General features: G+C 44.0%; 2 protein-coding genes across 12 annotated transcripts in view; both read right to left on the reverse strand.

Annotated features, from left to right (window-relative positions):
• Positions 1-7,246, reverse strand: part of BPTF (bromodomain PHD finger transcription factor) — a 52,641-nt gene extending 45,395 nt beyond the window's left edge. For 7 of the 11 annotated variants that reach the window (XM_053994460.1, XM_053994458.1, XM_053994462.1 and 4 more), the window contains exon 1: positions 6,607-6,884. In XM_053994460.1, the coding sequence (XP_053850435.1) occupies positions 6,607-6,799 (193 nt within the window). In that variant the 5' untranslated portion in view covers positions 6,800-6,884. Of the gene's footprint in view, positions 1-6,606 lie in introns of all 11 variants that reach the window. The other 4 variants (XM_053994454.1, XM_053994452.1, XM_053994457.1 and 1 more) reach the window with 1 other exon arrangement.
• Positions 7,247-11,269: 4,023 nt separating this feature from the next.
• Positions 11,270-22,536, reverse strand: NOL11 (nucleolar protein 11). The gene is made up of 18 exons (XM_053995131.1): positions 22,372-22,536; positions 20,872-20,985; positions 20,093-20,149; positions 19,363-19,508; positions 19,044-19,101; positions 18,394-18,532; positions 17,796-18,008; positions 17,418-17,494; positions 16,611-16,734; positions 15,824-15,927; positions 15,501-15,575; positions 14,539-14,723; positions 14,177-14,302; positions 13,808-14,023; positions 13,245-13,323; positions 12,281-12,373; positions 11,857-11,964; positions 11,270-11,559 (listed from the first exon to the last, which is right to left on the reverse strand). Exons 1-18 carry the CDS (start codon positions 22,507-22,509, stop codon positions 11,446-11,448), a joined length of 2,166 nt encoding a protein of 721 aa, XP_053851106.1. The 5' UTR covers positions 22,510-22,536; the 3' UTR covers positions 11,270-11,445.
• Between the last annotated feature and the right edge of the window lie 1,550 nt (positions 22,537-24,086).

The following is a 24,086-nucleotide window of genomic DNA, read 5'->3' on the forward strand; positions in this document are numbered from 1 at the left end:
TATAATTATCAGATACTGATAATTATAGTCTACACTTAGGATAATCTACTAAAATAATTTATATTACAAATATTTAAGCAAACACACTAATGATATTTGAAGTAAAACAAAGTTAACTCAAGTAACAGTCTGAACACCCAAAATCAGAATTTACTTTAAAAACCCAAACCATTGCTTTATTTTTTTTTTTTATTTGGATCTACTCAACCTACTTGGTTCAAATGCTGACCCTTTCAGAATTTAGAAATGAAAAAGAGTTTAAAAGGACCAAAGACCTTGTCTCCAGTTTCACTCACAGACTGAAAGAAGAAAAGGGAAAGTCACATCTACTCTTTACCACATGTGAATACAGAATTTAAAACTACTTTAACCATCTTTAACACATCTGCTGGTTTATGTAAACAGAGTATCTGAATTAACTATAGACATCAATGTCCAGAATACAGTTTCATGCTCTTCAGCTTTAGTTGTATTCAATCACCATACACATCTAGGCTAACAAAAATCACAAAAATCCGGTTTTGCCTTGTCTCACTGACATTAAACATCCCTCCTCTCCAGCAAACACAGCCTTTCAGCCCAACACATTTCAGGTACTGGATTGCTGGATGGACATCCTAGAGAACAAATATTCTGTCAGAACCACTGTCTTGTTTAAACAGGGACAGAGTGGTGGCTGCATTGGTCTGACCTAAAAAATAAACACTGGTCCCAGTCTCTCTTGACTTGAAAGTTCACAACTGGTCTCATTTCACTTTTCTCAGAACTTTCCCTTCCTCATAATTTCTCAGCACTTGGGCTCTCCAGCTCAGAGCTCCTGCTCACAGTTGCCATGGAGAGGATAAGCTTGGTAGGAGCATTGGGAAGAGAAAAGAGACCAAGGAGTTCCAGATACTTCAGCAACCTGTTACATCCCTCCAGTCACACTCCACTAACTGACCCCAGAAAAGACTTTCCATTTTCCCCCAGAAGAAGATTTACATTTTGGCTTCAAGTTCCACAAGCCAAGTCAAACCACACTACTCTTACACGAAAGTCCATCTTTAGTAAAGTAGAACTGGGCTGGTTTTGTTTTCCAGATTTGAGTCACTGCAAAAACTTCTCAACATAAAGACCAGCAGCCAGTTATATACAATGTTATGGGAGCACGAGCACTCCTTAGAGAAGATGCCCTCTCCTATATTTTCCTTCCTTCTGAAAACTTTGCCTTTTTACTGACCTCAAACTATCTGAGACCCTCCTATTTTGGTTTGGTTTTAATAAACACACACTTGCTGTCCATATTATTGCTTTGCACCAGGCACATTTCAAATGGGACTGTATAGCAACACACGAGTTTTTGTTAGATATCATTGAGAAAACTGGAAACACTTGATGACAACGTGTAAGAGAACCTTTTTTTGATGTTCTTTCTTTCCTTTCACAGCAGAATGCAGAAACTGGATAGAGCTGCATGTTTGCCACAGCAATATCCAAACTGGGTCTTTAATTAAAAGTCAACCTCTTGGGAGAACATTTGCTCAGCTTCCACCAAAGAAAAAACAACAGTAAAATGAATGATTTCAACATAAAATAAGAATATATTATGAAAAGTAGTGCCAAAATAGAAAAATCTAAATATTTTTCTTGGGATGGGCTGAAATTAAAGGCTTTGACTTTCACAAAACACTTTTAAAAATGCCAACATGATAATCATTTTTCTAATATCCACAGTCAAACAGTCTCTTCCAGAAACATTTTCTAAAAGAATAAGATGCATTTGTAACTACTTGTAAGTGCAGCTTCAATTTGAATATTACTCTGCAGTAATCACACCTAAACCAAATTTATTTATTTAGTCTGGAGAAAATAAAAATCCAGCCATAAATAAAACTTCAAAACTAAACAAACATTAAAAATGAGGCATTCAAAGCAAAAAAGCTTTGGAAGTTGAAACACAAATGAAAAAATCACTGATTATTAGACTAGATCCTGAGTGCACTCACATCACACAAATTTTCACACGTGTTCGTAAGTAAAGTTTGACTCCTGCCTTGCCTTGTACAAAAGTAGGTCTTCATGCTCTTTTGAAACTATAAAACTTTTGGCTGTTTCCTTTTTCAGTCTGCACACTTGCCAGCGTACACTTTTCAATCAAACTAGGGTTCTCGACTGATTTCATTTTTAAGAATTTAATTTTCCAACATTATGGCCATCAGCACTCCCTCAGGAGCCAGGAATACAAACCCCTCCATGTTCTATGGAATCATTTTAACATTTGGATAACTAATGCAAATGCAAGACAAGCTGCAGGTGAGATCACTCTGAGAAGGACTCAGAGGCACAAGCCTTTTGTGCCTAGAACCCAGGCAAAGGAAAAAACCCAACAAAATCACAGGTAGCACAAGCAAAATGATTCTCAGGAACAGTTAGACAATTTCCTGGGACACACTCAGGATAAGCTGTTATAACTAATAAGCTGATAACTAATTTAAGAAGTTAGTGAGCCCTGAGAGCCAGCCCCAACCTACTAAAATCCACATTTATTCACCTTACACCTGTTCTATGCAACACAATGAGCACTTACAGAATTTTACTGCACATGTACAAAAAAAGTTTGCTCAATAAAGTCATTGCAGCACACTATCCTTTACAACACACATACTTTGATAAGGGAGAGGTATTTGCTACTCAGAGCCTCTGAGATGACTGACAAAGCTCTCTTTAGATAAGTTGCCAATTTACAAGTCAATGCAGCAGGATCAGCCCCAGATTTACTCCTTTGGCCTTCTACACAATTTCTTTGTTAAGAATTGTCTCCTACATTTTCCAAGACTGGCATGACCAACTAGTGAACCTTCCCTCTAGAGCACAAATCAAAGTGCAGATGGCTAAATGGTAAAATAAGAGCATGCCAGGTTTAATTTAGAGAAGAGGGTACCCCAGGTAAGATGTTTGGGAGGCTGGTAAATCTTCTCCCACGGCAGACAAAAGAGGCTGCATATCTTAATGTTGTATCTCAGTGTCTCCACTTAGACAATTCTTCAAGAGCATGAAAACGTGTTCAGATAAAAAATTACTACAGACACACCAAATGCAGCACTTGGTTCCCAGCTAAATTCTTTCACTCTGGAGATAAAAGCACATTGTGAAGTAACTGGTTATCAGAAGCAGTGGTCAGTCCCTGCAAATGCTCAGACAAGCAAAATCCAACTAAAAGTATTATTTATTGTATTTGAAGATAAATATTTTGTCTCCCAACTCCAATGCTATTTGTTTGTTTGACAGACTGATGATCTCAGCTGAAATCTAGATGTATAGCTCTTCCTAAAACTAGTTTTCTAATGAAGAAACATCAATAAACAAAAAATGAAGGACTTCTAGGCAACCTGATTAAACCCTTCTGTTAAAATTCTGCAACATATGAAATACACTTAGTAACTATAATGCAACAGTGACAACCCTCAAGTAGAATTTACATTGGACAGGTAATGGCAAAAATGTTTAGTGATACAAGTTATACAGGATACCTTTCCCAACAGTTCATCCACCTTCTGGGGATGCAAAGAGGGAAGGGACATTACACATACAAAATCCCTCTACCAAAAGTATACCCAGCAGAATAAAAAGAAAGAATTGTTATTCACACAGTATGTTTTTACTGTACCATGACTAAGTGGTATATTAGGCATTTTATCTTTTCTAAGATTCTGCTTCTTAAAATAGTTTAATAATATTATTCTGTATTACCATAATATTAATTTACTACCATATTATAGTAGAATGTACTCCTACATCTAAGTTCAAGATAAATCATAAGCTTCCCATCAGAGCACAAAACCTGAGGCTTTCTTGGCCAGAGACATTGCTCTGGGATCTTTTAATTCATTGTTCAACCTAAGTTAGAAAAAACTGTAGCAAGTCCATCCCCCATTTAAGTGGGATGTGATTTACCTGTAAAAGCTTGGTTGGCAGGAGAGTTTGACTGGGATGGCAATTATTCAATACCCAGCTCTCAAAAATACTCTTCAGCCCCTAAGAGTACGTCCTGGAAGTGGTTAGAGGGTAAGGGGAGAAGGGTTGCTCATCATCTCTTCTGGTAAAAAAACTGACAATTCTGTCAGGAGCCAGTTCAAGCCAAGGAAGGAGACGCTCCCTGGAGCCCTCCAGCTCAGCACAGCAGCTCTGTCGCCGTGTTGCACCCTGCCTGGCTCCAAGACAAGGATATGAAATAACCCCCTGTATCTAAACACAGCTAAGGACCAACTCCGGCTCAGGGGGCACCGAGTCCAGCAGCTCTGGAGCCCCTGGAGGAACACCGGAGACAACCGCACAGCCCTGCCCTGCTCTGACCTCCTCTCTGCACCGGCCCCGTCGGACACAGAGATCCTGATGAGAGACAAGCCCTGCCCTGCCTGTCAATGCTGCTCTGAAGGCCGGCATCTCTTGCTGGATTATGCCGAGCCCGAGATTTCCATCAGTGCCAGCCCTGCACAGCCACGCTCCCAGAGCAGGTGTTTGTCCAGGACGAGGCACGGAGTGAGCTGCCTGAATGAAAACTTTCTACTTTCCTTGCAGAAGGGCAAGAGCGTGTCTGGGAGAGAGGGAAGGAGGGAGGGAGACCTTTAGGCAAACACTGAACTAATGAGAACCACCAGTAAATTGCCAAAATAACAACACAAACGTTTTAACTCTCAAAAACTCGGTATGGAGCAAAAGCACCTAAGGATAAAAATGCTTACACTTACACTTCTCTCAAGAAAGTTAACTGAAGTCATCCTGACCGAGTGAGAAATAAACATATAAATTATCAAAATGGTTTCTGATACACCTAAATACCACATAAAACCTGTCTCTGCTTGTACAACAATGCACAGAGAGCTATCTTCTGATTTGCCAAAACACAGCACATTTGAAAAATGGCATACACCCATTCTCTGCAGAACTCATTTTAAACCTGGATGCTCATGTAAAAAATATTATCCTGACCTAGCCAGTTAAAATCATAAAAATATTATTTCCCTGACATAAGCATTCCCAAAAAAATAATAAAAATGAAAGTTATCACAACTAAGAAGAAAATTGAGAGTTAAAAGTCAAGAGAGTATTTTAGAGCTTTTTTCATTCTGTGAAGCCAGATCTCAATCTTTATCCAAAAAATTTCAATTTGATTGCAGGACATTCCTGCAACAGGTAAACTAACATCATCTAAAACTTATCTCTAAATAAATTCAGTAATGTATGTACTTATTTTGATTCATTTAGGTTCTGAAGCATATGGATGTAAGTTTAAAAAATATATAGACAAACATACAGAGCTTTTTACAGTATTATTATGAAGTCAGAGAATGAGCTGATATCATTAACTCACAAAAATAAAAACAAATGACACATTTAGCAGCCAGTGCTTCCCCCCGCCTCCCCCGTTTAAAAAGTCATCAGCTAACTACTCGGAACTACATTCCTTTTTTAATTAAGATGCAATGCATTCACACCAACAACCTGTTCCTCCCCCCTTTCAAACTGGCCAAATACTGGAACAACAGCAGTGTCTGCCACCCTGTAGCCCCAATTACCTAGAAGTTGAACTATTCTCCCGGTTCAGAGACTTAAAAAAAAAAAAAAAAGAAATAAAGAAAGAAAGTAAAAATATTCTAAGCTTGAATTCCATTCTGGAACGAGTTCAAATAAATCCAAAGTGGTTAAGTTTAAATAAAAGAATTTTTGAAGCTTGATGAATGAACCAATTAAGGAGAAACAGAAACGCAGGCCTTAAAAATTTCCCAAATTTTCCACTAGAATAAAATAAAAAAAAAATCACAATTATATTTAATGAATTTTAACCCCAACATGAGTTTTAAAGGTTGCCATATCTTAAGATAAACGCAGTATTTAAAAGCAAGACCTCTGACTCAACCTCCACCTTTTAATCTTTGTGTTGAACTCAAGCTAGGTTTACATCCTTGCAATGAGGCCCTGTGCACTTTTCCCCAAACTATAACAATGCAATCTCCATTTTGAACAATGAACCTCATTTCCCTCCTTGGAAAGCTACTTTTGTCTTAAAGCCAGTAGATGCTGGATCCAGTTTTAGCTCTGACCTCAAGAGCCTGAAAATTCTCGGTGTTTATAGTTTTTTGGTTTTTTAAGCCACTTCAACTTACATGTGCTTCCTTTCCTTTCGACATCAAGTAGTATTTGCAAGCACAAGCCAGCCTTTCCTGTATTTAATTGACAAGACCTCTTCGCAAGTCATGCCTCTCGTTTCCCTTGTTTTTAAATTTAAAGTGAATGCTCCACAACACTTTTGACATTGTTTGCAACACGTCCTGGTGGATCGCGCATTTCTGCGGTCACCAGGTTCCCCATGAATATTTGCAAAGCATCCCCTTGTTCCAGCAAGTGCCGCCCGCCCTCCCTGCTCCTCTCCGTGCATGCGTTTGGGAGCATCTTCCAATGCTCCCCGCGTCCCCGGGGTTGCCAGTGGTTATTTGCATACCCCTCTCCCTGGGAGCGCTTGCGGGCATCCCTCACATCCTCGCATGGGAGTGCAGACCGTATTTGCCAATCTAGAGGGAGCATGTGGGGTGCCCTCGACTTGTTTGAGTTCGCCCACGGACTCTCTACCTGGGGTGCTGCTGTAGGTGCTGTGGCTCCTGAAGCTGCTCTCAGTGCAATAACTGGCATCGTCTTCATCCTCCATCTCTTCGGGGTAGTCAGAGTCGTCGTCGTCCTCCTCCTCCATTATCTCCTCCTCCTCTTCCTCCTCGGAGTCCTGGTTATCCTCGGGGTCTCCCTCCTCCTCCTCCTCGGACACCATGCTCTCCTCCTCCTCCTCGCTCTCATGATCGTCGTACACCACTTTGCTGATGCTCCTCCTGGACGAGGCAGCCCTGCCTTGGCTGTTGCAGCTGCCTCCTGCGCCTCCTCCTCCCCCTGCTCCTGCCGCCCCGGCCCTGCCCCTGCCCTTACCGCCGCTGCCTCCCCCACCGGGGGTGCTGCTGCCGCCGCCGCCCGCCTTCCTCTTGCCGCCCCCCCTGGGTGAGGCGGCGGCGGCGGCGGGCGACGAGGCCTGGGCAGCGCCGGCTCCCTTCTGCTTGGGCCCCGCCGTCTCCGCCTGGGCCGCGGCCGCCCACCTGCCGCGGCTGCTGCCGCGCTGCCGGGAGCGCAGCCCGCCGATGGGGCCTGCCGGGGCCGGGGAGCTCGCCGGAGCGGCGGCCGCCGCCGGCTGCTGCTGCTTGGGCGGCCTGCCGCGCCGGCCCCGCATCGCTGGGCGCTGGCCGAGGGGGAAGGGAGGGGAAGGGCGGCTCGGGAGGGCGCTCGGAGTCCGGACAGGCGGCTACGGGCAAGCTCCGCGCCCCGCGGAGGGCGCGGGGCCGGGGCGGGGGGGGGGGGCCGGGCCGAGCGGGCCGCGGCTCAACGCGAATCGCCGGCGCCCCGCTCCGGATCGCCGCCGGCCGCCATCTTGTTCCCCGCCTGCGCCTCGGCCGCTCCGCGCTGACTGGGGGAAGCGGCACCAGGCCCCGAGCGCCTCACGTGACCGCCGCGCCCGCCGCCGCCGCTAGGGGGCGCGCCCGCCGCGGCCGTGAGGGAGCCGCCGCGACGGGGCGGCCCCGCGACCCCCGGACCCGGCACCGAACCCGACACCGACACCAAACCCAGACCGAACCCGAACCCGGCACCGACCACCGACCCCGGATCCGACACCGGGACGGACATCGACCCCAGGCACCGACAACGGCGCCGACACCGACCCCTCCACTCGAACCCGGCACCGACCGCAGGCACCGGCACCGCTCCTCGCCCCTTTATGCTCCGCTTGCCCCTTTCCCCTCCGCCTGCACCTGGCGCGCCCCCCGCCCCAGCTCACGGTCCCGACCACCGCTCCCTCAGCCCGCCCTGCCCCCGGACTCACACCAGAGTCTCTGGGCCCGTGGCCGGGGTCTTTCCCACAGCTCGACCCGCGCCCCGAGGGCGGCCCCGGGCACGTCGGGAACAGCTCTGAGCGAGGTGCCCGCCGGGTCCCGGCCAGAGGCTCCCCATGAGGGTCTTCATTCCCCGCCCAAATCAGAGCCCCGGGCGTCCCCTCAGGAGACGCTTCCCTCGCCATCGGCTTCAAGCAGCTCCTGTGACCACTGACGCTCATCTCTGGCCGGGCTTTGACTCCTCGCCCGTTAAACCCCTCTTAGAGCTCACCCTTACACAGCCAGCACCCATGTAAAGCAAACACTGAGATCACACAGGGACCCACCATCACCGTTTTTGCCCATCCACTTTCTCTATTCCCTGTTTCCACAGTTCTCTGGAGCACTAGGAAAGAGACGGGCTCTGTCTGCTTTGTATTCCCTCTGGTTGTCTCATTTGCCAGAGCCTACAAAGAACTAAAAATCAACAAAAACCAGTTGCACAGTTGGGTTTCCAATGCCACCACTTGAATTCAGGGTATCAGTTTCATGAGCAAAAGCAGTAAAAGCTGAAAGTCAGCCCAAGGCACACAGACATCTTGTATTTCTTACAACCAGCCTTCCTTTTCATTGCTAGATCGAGACAGCTTCAGGATTTCAGAGAGCCAGAAGTCTTATAATTAGAAAATCAGTCTGATAACATGTTAATTTCTTTCAGTTCTTTGCTTATACTTCTGAGCAAGGTAAAACCCAACACTGGTCATGCCACAAACATGGCAGCAACATGTCCAATGTGTAATTTAATTTGCATTCTTCAATAGTAATTTTTGAAGTCCTTTTGTTCATTAACCTGTTGCTCAGGCCGAGCACCTCATGAAACCCACAAACCTGCCACAGCATCAAGCACACAGCAATGGCAGCAGCATTCAGCCCCATTTGCAGTCTATATCCAGCTTTTTATCTGCATTTCTTTTATATTCAGTGTTGCAGCTGCACAGGCCCAAAGCACTGGTCTGAACACAGGATTACACACACAGCAGCAGCCAAGATTGCCCAAGCCCATTTACACCTTTCTACTCAATTTGTATTCTGAGCCTTTCCAAGTTACTTTTAGATTGCTTCTGTGGGGCTGATTTTTGCTACATCTCATAAGGTGGCAGAGGATTGTGGTAACTCTCTAAATACATGAATATACAGACACGCATTTTCCATTATCTCCTTCTGGTATCATGGGAAAAACACCTGTGCATTCTGCCATCTATACACTGACAATCTAGCAAAGGTGCACCTGCTGCACCAATCACACAGCCTGCAGCATTGTGAGAGCATTAACACCTCCGAAATACTGTGGACTTTGTGTATTTGTGGTAGATCAAATGTGCTGAGAATCATGGGCTTCTGAACTGTGAACCAGAGTATCTCATCTCTTAATCCCACCCCTTATCAGTTGGTGATGTGGAAGTGCTTATTGAATAGGACTTACTAATTTTCATTTTATAGGTGAAGAAATCAGTGCATAGAGAGGTATGTTACCTTCAGGGACAGGATATAAACTAGTCCTTTCCAACACACAGCTCAGTAGAGAAATCAACCCCAACCCCAAAACCTGCCCATTCCCCTCAGAGTAGAGCACACTGATTTGGAACTTGGAGCTCCTATTTGGAGTCTGCTGGTAGTTAAATGAGCATATTTATAAGTGAATTGAATACAGCAGGAAGAGGAATTTTTGGGTGGAAGCTCTACCCTGCTTCCATCCTTAGGACAGATGCAGAAAAAGCTTCCTTTCACAAGGCACTTTGGAGAAGATGAATAGCCCACTTGTTCCAAGCTGTTGTCTGGGTGGGTTCCTTTCTCCAAGGAAAAGGGAAAGAACTTAACCTACAGCTGGATGGCATTCAGAACAAGTGAGCATATGTTCTTGCTTAAATTATTGAGATGCTTTTGTCCAGTCCTTCACTCCAAAGTATTTCATAATGTATTAGGAATTGTATTCAGGTGTTCAGCTCTCAAATCAGTTCCATGTACACGTTTCTAAGACACCACGGTGTTGCTGAGTAACGTTACACTAGAGCTCAGCAGTAGACTGGAAGTCAGGTGTAGGAAGGAAGGGCTTACATGACTTTTGCTGAGGTAATTCAAGATAGTTCCAATTGTCATTTTATTTAGATGATGAAAACCGAAGTATATCAATATACTGATATATAGTAAAATGCAGCAAACACCAGCTCAGGGAAGAAATGATGATGTCTGGCTCCAGATCAGAAGGCTGAAAGATAGCTTTATTAAAACTATATTACATTAATACACTATTTAAAGAGATACTGTACTATTCTACATACTTACTTCTTACTTACCTAACTAACAAACTTGTGACTCTGCTGAGAGCCTGAGCCACAGCTGGATCCCATTGGTCACTGAACCCAAACAACCTTCACCAGAATCCAACCCAGCAATCACTGCAGGTAAACAATCTCCACACCACATTCCACATGGGGAAAACAAAGGAGCAGAGATAAAGATTGTTTTCTCTTCTTCCCTCTGTGCTTCTCCAAGAAATCCTGAGAGACAGAATTATATCTCTCTGTCCAGAGAATGTGAATGTCACACTGATACGCTGAATTCTACTAATATTCCATCACATAATTAGTAAAAATAACATATTTGCTGTTCTGGAAAGGTACTGATTATCTTGTCCTCAACAATCCACCTTATACTTGACTCCAGGAAATTCAGCATTATGCTTCTGTCCCATTTTTCCCTATTCCAGATGAACATTCCCACAAGTATCTTGCTACAAGTCAGCTTTAAGTGAATGCCTCATCAGAAGAATAATTCAACAGACACCTGTAAAATCTTCAACAAATGTTGTCTACATAAAACTTTAGTTCATCACTTTGTATTTCAAAGAAAGTTAAAATCAATCTAAGACATACTTTGAAATGCTAGAATCCAAGCAGCATAGGTGACACTAACTAAGTTGAGGTGTTCAGTAGTTGAAAAAGTACTTACAGAAAACAAACTGATGTAGGTAAGAATATTCTTTAAATTCAAGGTAAGTTTTCTTGTCCAAAACTTTGAAATCAACTACTACCAGTGCCAAGAAGTCCCTCTCTTCAGCTGCTACTGCAGGGTTTTTTTTCAGACTTCTACATACATTTGATACTGACAGTGTATAAATACAACTAAACATGTCACCTTCCAAAGTGACTTGAGCCTTTTAACTGTGTGTGCAGCTCTTTCCAAGTTATACAGCCCAAGGCAGCAAGTTATTCCCCCAGTACTTCTGCCACAACCATCTCATGTTTAGCCAAGAATTGTGTGGTATTCTAGGAAGTTCTCATGATCAAAATTCTACATGAAAATATAAGCAAACATCCAGCTTCTCATCCAGTCAAAAAGACAGATTTTAATACACAAGGTTCAAACTTACAACTCCCATGTAGCTACAAAGTAAGCTCCTCCTATGTAGAAAACAACTTTTGACAGCCCCAATATGGAGTGCTAATACATCCTTGTCATAAAAGGAATCAATACATAATAAATGTGTTAATGAACTTCAAATTCAAATGATTTCCAGCACTTCAATAGAATAGGTCTGAGATTCTCTCAGGAGGTTCAGTCTTTGCAATTCCCGCAAACTTCCTTCCATCTTGTTGAGTTCTGAGTAGAACCGTACCTGAAAAGAAGAAAACAGAAACATTTGTAATAAAATACACTTTAATTCTTTTCATACATCATCACACTGTGGAACTATCTGTGGTTCTGCACAGCTTAAGATATTTAAACCAAAAATAAAGCAGCTTTTGAAATCCAAATGAGACAGAGGCAACTGCCCAGGAAGGAGAATACAGAGGAGGACAGACATTATTTCATTCACTATATAATTTGCTGTTGTCTGTCTTCTCCTGTTCTCAACATCCATATTCTGAATCCAACTGAAAATCAAATAATTATCCCAGAAGATGCGACTTACTTGGGCCCTCACAAACTTATGCAGGTTTGAAACCAAGTCCTTTGCTTCTGGAAGCATTGCCATGACAGTGAATTGGGCATCAAGCAACAGGCACATCCAATCCATGATCTGAAGACAAACAAGAAAAGTACATTTACACTTCCCACTCTGGAAATAACACGTTTGACTTTAAAAGCTGAACTTTGAGACAGTAACTTCTAATGCAAAATGCATGGGATCATATTTTCAGGCACATTTTAAGGTATATTTGCGTTTTGATTGTTAAAGTGTTACATCTGACTTCATACAGGTTATATTGATGGACAGTTCTTTGTAGAATGAATGCAGACGTCAGTTAATTTTAGATATTCCCAACTACTCACAGTTACACACCCCAGAAAGAGAAGGAAGCACTTAGAATGAGTTCTTAGAATGAGCTGCTCACCTGATTTATTGTGGGAGAGCGTACTCCAGGAAGAGTGGTGTTAACTTTTTCACTGCATTTCACATACAGGTAATATAAATACCTGAGAAATAGCTGAAAGTAGAAAAGTCAGAACATTCGTAAAGGACAAGCACATTACCATATTCATAAGGATTTTTTTAAATTTATTTTTTTGTTTTTGAATGCAACATAGATGCCTGTATACTACACATTAAAAACAAGTTTTATGGTTCTCTTACACCACCCAAAGCTGATGTTTGAAAATTCTCAACAGTATTCAGTGTAAATTACATTCAGGGGTAATCACTGTTCCAGGAGATGTGTCAGAGCTGAGATCAGCTTTGTTTTGATGTGCAGGGTTTTTCTAAAATCACTGGAAAATTACACATATGCTCAGGTACACAAAGTTCTTGAAGTTGTATTTCAGATTTTGAGAAACAGGGGAGTTTAGTGGGTTTTTTCCTAAACTGAGGTGATCTAGGTTTGTATTACATTTGGGATTATAGAGAGTTTGTGTCTCATAATTTCTAAACTTCTGTCTCTGATAGGACTGACTAATTACTGTGTATTTTTCCTTTCTTAAACAACATCTAAATAAAGGGAAGGTATTATTACTTGCTAACAGAATATGAACTTTTTCCAGGTATGCTGGGTCATAAAGAGAGTTTCTTACTTACATCTTCTAAAATAAGCAAGGACTAGAAATATCAAGAAAATTATGTAAGTATATGGAAAAATGTGATATTCCTTAATATTAAATATTATTAAATTATATTAAATATTAATATAAATTAAATTAAATCTTAATATAAAATCTTATTAGGCATCATTTTTGTGCATTAGTTTGTTATTCAGACTCCTGAAAGAACAGTGAATTTCTCATATACAATACAAAAAATCTCTTCCCTTTCCTTCACCACAAAATAATAACTGTTTTTACACTTTTTAGTGTTAAAATACTTACAATAGCTTGTTGAGCTGGAAGGTTTTTCAGGTGAGGCAAAAGAAATGTTTCAGTGTAAGCTGAATGGAGAACAGCATTTCTGTGCAGTGCTATTAAGGGAGTAACATTGCAGGAAAAATACCAGTTTCAACAAACCAGAGTGAATTCTAAAGAAAATATTTCTCCAGGTTTTTGAGTGAAGTTCTATTTGAATCTTATTTCTATCATGAAATATCTACAGCAACTGAACCATTACGACAGATTTAACTTCAATAGTTCTGTCCACTGCAAGGGTGTAACTGCCTGAAGTGTTTTAACAGGCACATCCAAAGCACTGATACCTTTTCTCTTAAGTAGAGAAAAATTATTGCAAAAGTGTAATAAAACTAAATTTGTGTAGATACATTCTAAAAGCTAAATGTTTCTATTTCTATTTTAAACAGTTTTTCTACTGAGTAGGAACAGCTCTTATGAGAACTCAGAAACTTTTAGCAGTAACAGAGGATGTGCCTTTTGGCAATACCAAATATAAACATCCACAGCACATGCAATGCTCTGGCTTCCCTTCACCACGCAGAGGATACAGCAATGCTGCCTTCCGAAGCCCAACAGGGCAGGATTCACCATCGCTCCAGCTTTCCTTGGGGATTTTGGTATCACACATGTCCTGGTCCATCTCTGCACTGAAACCATTCTCCAGAATTTCAGTCTTAACTTCCATATCGTTGAATTCAACATCAACGTAACAGATCGCAGAATCTAGATTTATATCTATACTTTCAAGGTGGTCTTCACTCATGCTGTAGAAGAAAATTTCAGAAACTTAACACTTTTAATTATTAGCTTTAAAATCAGCAATGTCATCAACACATATAATGAACTCTTTGAAGCTTATTATGAAAACAAAAACAGACTAAAATTTGGTGAAGAAAAAAAGACTGATTTTGAGTTACCTTAAAAATGCTTTCAGGCAAGCATAAGTAATTTCTTCAGGAATATCTGGAAACCGTTCTAGGCAGATTTGTAAGAGATGCATGTCTTTTTTCTCCAAAGCAACAGCCATTAAATCTGGACATAAACTATAAGAATATGAAATTAATAGGTTGCACAGTCCACACTGAGAACTACACTGGCGACTAAGGTAGTAGTACTAATCTTCCTCCTCAGCTGCATTTTTATGTAAAACACCAACTTCAGCAGAAAATAAGCACCTTTGGTACTAAATTCTGATAATTCAAGAGCAGCTTATAAAGAACCTTATTTCTACTTTTTTTAAAGACTACTCCTTACACTTTAAAAAATGCAGAGTCACTACCTGTAGGACAAGTCCCGGGTTTCAACGATCTCCTGCAGGAAATGTTGAGGGTAGTACTTTGGATTTGTTTTACATCTGTCTAGAACAGCAGTGACCACACAGCCAATCGTGGCTTGCAGATCTGGGGTCGGTGCTTTTGCCATTAGTTGTCTCAGTTCAGTTTCCAGCACAAACGTAGAAGCATTCTGGAAAAGACAAATACTGTGCAACTCAGAAGTACAAGGCACATGTTTGAGAACTACCCTGGCATTAATTAGACCAAGGTGAAGCAGACCTATTTTGGAATTCAAGTTACAAAAATTTACAGAAATCCCTCACCACTCTGTGTTTTGATAGGATAGATTCTCTAGAGCATGAAAGAGCTACATGAGGAAATTCCTCACTCTGAACTAAGGGAAGCAGGAGCTGCTCATTCATCCTGTTACATCAGTGACAATACCAAGGTGTCCAGCCACAGGTGAACTGTAGATAAGTTTCCCTTCCTGTTTGACCTATCACAGCACTTGCAGCAAGTTCTAGAAAGGAACTAAAGAGCTTATTGCTGTATTTACAGTGGAATTCCTGACAATTCCTCTGACTTCCTATGGCCAAAATGCCTTCAATAAAATTAAGGCCATAAATAAGAACCTAAACAAGCAAAGTTCAGATGAAATATCCTCCCTTATTTATTTTAAGAGACTGTCATTAAAAAGGAACTGTGCAAGTTTCCAGAACTCAGCTGTTATAAGCCATGTATTGTACAGTTCTCAAAACACGCTTCTATGACAAAACTTAATTTCATCATGCCCAAATGCTGTTCTTGCACAATAATGGTAATAAGAATATCCTTCCTCTCACCTGTTAAAGGTAGCTTGGTCAACCTGATCTGTGCAAGAGGACATGGAAAGAGGTAACAGCTTAAGGGACACCTAGAACATTCTGAGAGTGTCTAAACACTACTTGAGGATATTTGGGTTACTTACTTTGAGTTTTAGTAAGAGCCGACCAACTGATAAGGTCCCTGACTGTTCACCAACAGTGCTACTTCTTGTTCTTAACTGTGGTAAAGAAAAACACAGAGTTATTATTCAGCTCCAAAATATTTAAGGATTTCAAGCAAGATAAAAGGACACTTCATGCATCAACTTGCTGTCCAGACTATAATTACTAACTCTAATTGCAGAAACAGTGTTAGAAACAATCAGTAACAGATAAAGTGTAACTTCTTTCTGCTGCAACACCTAAGAGTAGCAGCATGGGGAGACAAGATAATCAACAACCTCAAACGACCCTAATGCTAACTTACATTCATTCTGGACTCTGCTTTCAGAGCTACAGACTCCTGGGACTGAAAGGAAACCACTGGCTCTTCATCTCCCAGGGTATTCCAGTTCACAAATGAGGACACATCTGGGAACACACAAATGAAACTACGTGAAGATAACACTTACAGCACATTTATTGAAGTATGAATATTGCATCAACTTCTTATGCTAATAGATACTTTCTAAACTATAATGCAAGTGATTTTATGCCAAGAAAGTTGCCAGTTTTATTTCAGCAGTGGGTAATTTTATGACCTTTTTTATACTGTTTCTCCATTTTGCCTCTGGGAGCAAGAGAAGTAAGTTATTACACAATTTATCCTGAGCATTACTTGCAATGTTTTACCAATGCAGTGTTTAAAACCACTATGACAGAACAATTTTAAACTGAAGTTCACAAACTAAGGTTTGACATTGCCCTATCCAACCACAAACTCTTTGAAAATACTTTTTAGAAAAACAGCACTTCACTTTGTTCTCAGTATTCATTACCAGCATTCCAGTGTTCTCAGTAATTCCAGTATCTGAATGACAACCCAGGTTAAGTGAAGCCACAATAAATTCAGATATTTCTGTGCTTTGGTGTTCCCAGCACCAGTAAATTTAGCAGCCAGGAACACAGTACAGTGTGAAGTTGCTTCAAGCTGTTTAGACTAAAATAATTAATTTTATAGGACTGCATTAAAATAATTTTTATACAATTTCAGACATCTTCCTTTTACAAGATCTTTTCACTGTAATTATAAAAAACAAACAAAAAAATCTTACCAAGGGTTTGACTGTCCTTTAGCTTTCCCACAGCAGCTGCCAAGGATGATGTTTCACACTTGTACATAATTACAGTCAGCACTTTCCCATGAATTAGAAAAAATTTTTCCTCGTAACACCACAACTGCAAAATATTAAAATGTATCTTAAATGAGATAAGCAGAAAAGTGAGTTCCTGCAATGATGTGTAACTCCTTAGTGTAAGCTAAGTCACTGGAAGTCAGTGATCAGATTATTTTTAATTATTTGCAGTAGGTTTAACATTTGTTAGCAGCAGAAATTACAAATGTTGAGTATTTTTCCAGGGATATCCTAAAATATAGGATATCCTAAAATATAGGCTGCTTCAAGGCATTAAGTTGTCTGAAAATTTCACATTTTAAGTTTCCTCTTGTGGGATTTTCAGACAAAAGCAGTCAGCTGTTCTGGTTCACTGGTGCATTTATTCCTTAGGTATCATTTCACCTATTTGACTCTTGAATAGCTTGAAGTGCTGCTCAGGTGTTCATAGAATCATTTAATTCTTCAACTGCAAATTGCCTGAACAGAACAGAACAGACACTGCTGGGTTTTGTGTTCAGTGATTTTATTCACACCAAATAATCATGATTACAGAAATTCCTACAGGCCACCATTCTCCCAGAGAATATTCTGACAAAGTGCTCATCAACTGGTCAGCATTAATTTTGCTGCACAAGTTGCAATTACTGCTCCTCTAGCAGCAGCAGAGCTCTGCAGCCCAACAGTCCCTTCCCTGCTGTCAAATGCACAACGCTCAGGGAACCCAAACCCATGGCTGAGCCTTACCTGGCCACTGGTCCCCAGGGGCAACTCCTTTGAGGTTTGCAACGTCTGAAATTTTGTATTCCATATGGTCAGATACTCTGAGGGAAGTAACAGATAGATGAGACCAAAAAGCCATTAAAGCACTACATTTACCTTTGCTACTTTCAGTTACAAATGCTAGAGCAAACAGAAATAACTGTTTGAAAACAGCTCAGCCAATATTTAGCATTAGGAATTTCATCACTCAGGTTAAATCTCAATTTAAAGAAAAGCTGGTTTTCCAGTGAAGAACTTTGAACCAGAAGCTGAGACAAGAGGGACAGCACAGTTTTCCCACCCAGTGCTTTGCCCAAGGAAATTTTAGGCCTTATAATACCTTAAAATGATTTCTCAAGTTACCTTTGGGCTTGTTCCCAGGTGCAGCCAGACTGCCCAACACTGCAACGTAGTCTTTGTCCAGGACAACTAAAGATGTTCCTTTCAGAACAGTTCCAGATACTGAAAGGTTTAGTAGTAGTGACTTGGACAAAATTTCTTCTTTTTCTTCTTCCTCTTCTTCTTCAGTATCTTGCTGTAGAGGTATCAGAACCTGGTACACAGAGGCATTGGAATCTGTCAGAAGAGAAATAATAATCACTCTTTTACAATTTTTTTTTTTTGTGGAAAAAAAACTGTTTGGTATCATATGGCAACAGAACATCCAAAAAAAACCCAATATCCAGTGAATGCTGAAAGAAGAATTAATGCAGGATATTTAAAGGACTTATTATAATCCAAAGCAGCAAAATTAAAAGTACAGCAGTAAAGGTGCAGTGAGATCTGCAGGAAGGAACAGTTGGCTTTGCAACCATTAAAGTACCAGGAATACTTCATTACTACTTGTAGCTGTTTTAGGAAGTTTAAAAAACTAAAAATATTAAACAGCATTTCATAAATATGAACATTTTATGTTAATTTTTTGCTTCATTATCACAACCCATTAACAAATATAACTTACACAAACACAGAAGTGTGACAGTTTGGTTTGTCATATGTGCTGTGAAACACAGTGGCTTGGCTGATTCCTGTTGTCCAAGCTTGTATTTGTGTAGACTACCCAGCTTAGGTTTCTGTACATAGACAAAAAAATCCCTATCCTAAAATAAAAAAAGAAAAGAAAATTTTTCCTTAATTTACACAAAGAAGATATAACAGAAATTCAGATATCAGTACTGCTTAACTTTGGATGTTGTGCAAAATTAGGACATACAGAATAATTTGGAGTAGTCTGCAGACTAAAAAGTAAAGAAAATGCTTATTTGATGCAACAAATGGATTTACAGGAAGAAGCATTTGCATAAAGACAGATCCATGTATAATTCCTTTTTTAAAAACATACATCCTATTCAATAGATCTTCACAATGAGGGATGAAGAGTCACACAGTGTCTACTGTACTTCATCTTATTAATTGTTCTCTGCAGTTCTGAGAGCCCAGCTTCTCAGCCCTGAATGCAACACAACTTTCATTTAACTGCTGTGTTGATTAAATCAGGATAATGATTCCACTAAAAGCTCTTAAAATCAAATAAAACCAGTGATGGATTTTGGAAAAAGCACTCAGGTCTCCTGCTATGAGAGTTTTTAAAATAAGAAGTATTTAACTCACTTTCTCAGTAGTGAAAATTAAGACAGGTTGTTGGCCTTCCATAAACGCTCCACTCCACCTAAAACCAGAAAGCTGGATGAACATCTTCCAAATTCTAGGTTTATGTATAAAGTCATATCACTATACACTAGGCACCTTCTAATGTTTAGGAAATCTTTATAAATAACTCTAAGATTTTAAAAACAAAGTCTTGGAAGAAAACACTCAACCCCATGATCTTGGTCTTCGATTTCCCCCCATCTCCTCAAAAGAGGAAACAACTTTCAGCATCACAGTCAACTCCCCCAAGCAAGAATCATCACAAAGTGGCACCCCTTACCTGATGACCTCAGCTGAGATGAGGTTTTCAATCTCCTGCTGAGGAGCTTCCAAGAGCACATCCAGCGTCCGAGCCGCCCCTCCCCTGAACAGCACCACCGGCCCCCCCTGGGGAAGGGAGTGGATCCTGTACACATCTGCTGAGAGCTGCAAGAACAAAGGCAAATCTCTGTTCTCTGCTGCACTACCCTGAAAACTGAGTGCTTTATTCATTATTCTCACTTTTGCCAATAAACTTTTAACAGAAAAATTATGAACCTTTAAGATTCTTAGTAATGTAGATCTGAATGTTGCTGATTTGCTGAAATGCCACAAATAATGCAAATCGCTACCCAAAAAAAAAAAAAAAAGCCAGGAAAATGTCCTGATGAGCATCACATTCCTGAATCAGATCAGAAAATACATGATAGGGTCAGGAGGTCACACAACTGCTCTACAGCAACACACAAAGTGATAGTTAACACAGCAACCAGCAGAACATGAAGATCTGTAATTGAACACAATTCATCATCTTTAGGAAGTCCTCAGAAACGCTGGCCTTGGCATAAAAATCACTTTAAGAGTAATATTCTGATGATAAAGTCAGTGCAAGTGGATTCTTTGCAATACTCCACAACATCATGAAGCACAAGTTAAGCTAAAATGTAATATGGCCAATACTATGAAAATTGGAGCAGTTTTCCCCTCCACCGGGATCCAAAACACATAGAAGAGAACACATGAAGACTTACTGTTGCTTTAAAGGCTTTGTCCAAGTTAATATCTTCATTCTTCCATATTCTTAAAACCTTTAAGAGAAGCATAATTTTTAGGTAAAACAGTAACACACAAACTTCTCAGCATTCAAAATACCAGCAACTGCAACAGGAGGAAAACACACAGGGAGCATTCATAGTAACCTGAATGGGAACTGTCCCAGGGGGGAGCAGAAGCAACAGAAATAGAAACTAAGCTCACAAATCCTGAGTTGGAAAGAAAGGACAGGAAAGAATGAAGAAAAGGACTCTGCAGAACTCTGAATTAAAGTAGATCAGAGTGGTGGAGACAGGTGAGATACAGATGGCCTGATTTTCACAAGCAATGCCAGGCCAGGAATGATATTTCATCAACAGCAATGAAAAGCCAAAGGCTCAGCATGATCTAAGCAAATGCTACATAAACACAAGAGACACTTTTAACTATTAAACAAGAGCAGAAAAACAAGGATGGGTGTGTGAATTATTGTAACCATTCCAGTACCATGATTATGCAACTGTAAATGTCACCCAGGCTAAAACAGGAGAAGTAACCCATCCTTAGGGAGTGCATGCACCAGGCACTGAGCATCTCCTGTCTCCAAGGGCCACCAGACCATGGTGCTCAGCACAGAAGCTGCTCATGTCACCAATGCGCCAAGGGCTCCCCACACTTTCAACCAGAAATGTCACACTGCTGATTTTTTCCTACCTACATTCCCTCAGGAGGACCCACCAGCTCCTTTCTCCCTCTACAGAAGGATGAAGGCTCTCACCTTGTCGTCATGAACTGCGATGTACTCGTGGGTTTCAAAGTTGCACACGACAGGACAGGTGAGAATCTGCCCATGCTTAACTGACCAACAGCCCAGGGGCTTCTGATCCGAAATCTACAGAGTCAGAACAAAGACACTGCAATTCAAATGTAACATGTGAAAGGCCACTTTGGGGACTTCTCTCGTGACAGAAAGGAAATGAGAGGCAGCCACATCTGACCTGAATTAGAATATTAAAATATGGAAACTGCTATACTCAGAAATTCCTCTTGAGCATTCCTGTTTCCACCTCTAACACCAACAATTTCAGAATAACAGGAAAGAACTCTACATTAATGAGATTTCTTTTCATGTAAGAAATAACTTTGTCCTGTAACAGTCTGAAGGGCTTATGCCATGAAGCACAGATACATGAAAGGGCAAATATTATCACTAGTGTAATTTGTTTTTACTGACTAATACAATCACACTTGTGCTTTTTCTCTTCTGATTTCAAGGTGAGTTATTGAGGTCAAGAGCAGTGGATTTTGCAGTCTGAACTCCTGTTCTCTGTGATTCACAGCCGAGGGCACTCAAGCCCCTCTCCTCCCTCCAGAGTACACTGGGCATATTTACAAAGTTGTGTTGTCACATATGGTCTTGGCAGGGGGAATAAACAACCCAAAGGGGTCTGTATCATCAACCCACTTAGATCACGGAATGCTTTGGGTTGGAAGGGACTTTAGATCACCAAGTCCCACTCCCTGCCATGGGCAGGGACACCTTGCACTGTCCCAGGGTGCTCCAAGCCCTGTCCAGCCTGGCCTGGGACACTTCCAAGGATCCAGGGACAGCCACAGCTTCTCTGGGCACCCTATGCCTCACCTCCCTCGCAGGGAACAATTTCTTCCCAATATCTAACCTAAACCTACTCTCTGTCAGTTTAAACACATTCCTGTTTGTCCTGCCACTACAGTCCCCAACCGCGTGGATGTGACTGTCAACTAAACACAGAAACTCAAATACTTGCCTTAAAGTTCCTTATTATGATCTATGGAATAACAGAGACCAGAACATATTTCCATTTTCAGGTGCTACAAACTAAAGTCTTCCTGCTGCCAGCAGGACGGCAGCTGACACTGAGCTGACAGCTCAGAACCTGGCACTGCAGGGACACGCACCTGTGGCTTCGGGTAAGTGGTTTTTGGGACGGGGGACGGACAGAGAATATCAGCAAAAGGAGAAATACACGAACAAGTGCCCGAGCCGGCCCGTGCTCCCGAGCAGAGGGAGCGGGGAGCAGAGCACGGCCGGGCCGGGCTGGCGCCGCTCCCGGGACGGAGCCGCTCCCCGCCCCGCGTCCCGCCGGGGATGGCGGCAGGGGGCAGCGGGGCCTGGCCCGGACAGGCGGGCGGAGAGGGAATACGGGAAGCAGCGCGGCCCCGGCCCTGCCCGGGACACCCCCCATGCCGGGGCTGCCCTGAGCGGCGCTGCCGCCTCCCGAGCAGTCGCGCGCGGTACCTTGAAGAGCGTGGCGGCCCGGCCGCGCTCGGTGAGCAGCACGAGGTCAGGGCCCGGGCCCGGCTCCAGGCACAGCCCGGGGCCGCCGCCGCCGGGGCCGGGCCCGCGCAGCGTGAAGCTCTCGCACAGCGCCGCCATCTTGGCCAGGCCCGGCTCTCGCGAGAGTTGGCGCGGCGCGCGCACCCCCGCGTGACCCGGGGCGGGGCCGGCCGGGGTCGGGACAGGCCCGGCGCTGTCGCGACAGGGAGCGCGCGCTGCAGTCGCGCGGCCCTGCCCGGCCCGGCCTCGCCTTCCCCGAGCGCGCGGGGCGGCTCCGCGGCGGGTGCGGCTGAGGGCTCCGGAGGTGTAGGTGCTCTAAGCGTTGTGAGAGCTGAGGAGAGCGGTAGCACTTGTCCTCGGGACAGCGCCCCACAGCGGGACGCTCAGGGGTCCGCGGGCACTGCCCTCACTCGGCTGCCCTGTCCCGGGGCGTTCCGCGCTCCGAGCCCGTCGCTCCCGCGGCATTCCCACGGCCCGCCCGGCAGCGCCGGCTGTATGCTAATGAGGGGTCAGATTTACGCTAATGAATGGCGCACGTGCACGGCAATGAGGGGTTCCCGTCTCTGGTAATGAAGGTCACGTGTATGTTAATGAGACGGTCACGTGCGCGCTGCTGTGCCCGGGGACGGGCGGTGAGGGCTTCGCTGGGGCTGGAGGTGCGCGCGGGCCCCGCCGGGTTCGGGCCGTCCCGGGCTGCGGCCCCGCCTGTGCGACTGCCCTGTGAGGCACGGGTGGGGTGAGGGGGGGATTGTCCCCTGGGCAGCGGTACGGGGCAGGGGGATTGTCCCCTGGGCAGCGGCACAGGGTGGGGATTGTCCCCTGGGCAGCGGCACAGGGTGGGGATTGTCCCCTGAGCAGCGGCACAGGGTGGGGATTGTCCCCAGGGCAGCGGCACGGGGCAGGGATTGTCCCCTGGGCAGCGGTACGGGGCAGGGGGATTGTCCCCCGGGCAGCGGCACGGGGCAGGGATTGTCCCCTGGGCAGCGGTACGGGGCAGGGGAATTGTCCCCAGGGCAGCGGCACGGGGCAGGGATTGTCCCCTGGGCAGCGGTACGGGGCAGGGGGATTGTCCCCCAGGCAGCGGTACGGGGCCGGGATTGTCCCCAGGGCAGCGGCACGGGGCAGGGATTGTCCCCTGGGCAGCGGTACGGGGCAGGGGAATTGTCCCCTGGGCAGCGGCACAGGGCAGGGATTGTCCCCAGGGCAGCGGCACGGGGCAGGGATTGTCCCCAGGGCAGCGGCACGGGGCAGGGATTGTCCCCTGGGCAGCGGTACGGGGCAGGGGGATTGTCCCCTGGGCAGCGGTACGGGGCCGGGATTGTCCCCTGGGCAGCGGTACGGGGCCGGGATTGTCCCCTGGGCAGCGGCACGGGGCAGGGGAATTGTCCCCTGGGCAGCGGTACGGGGCCGGGATTGTCCCCTCTGCGGCACAGCCCGGCCCCGCCGACCGCGCAGCCGGAGGGTCCCATTCGGGTTTTCACCGCTTTGTATTTTCCTGTGTAGGATTTTGAGTGTGTGCAGATTTCAGCGCAGCCCTACCCAAGAATAGGAGCCCAAGGTGTACAAGGTCAGTGCGGGTCACTGGGGTCACTTTGGGCCTGTGCCCTGCCCCACATGCTCAGCCACACCTGGCTCCGGTGGCAGGGCCGGGCACGGTGACCCAGCGGCTGCCGAGA

Source organism: Vidua macroura, chromosome 19 (genome assembly GCF_024509145.1).
Source record: "Vidua macroura isolate BioBank_ID:100142 chromosome 19, ASM2450914v1, whole genome shotgun sequence".
NCBI classification, from domain to species: Eukaryota; Metazoa; Chordata; class Aves; order Passeriformes; family Viduidae; genus Vidua; species Vidua macroura.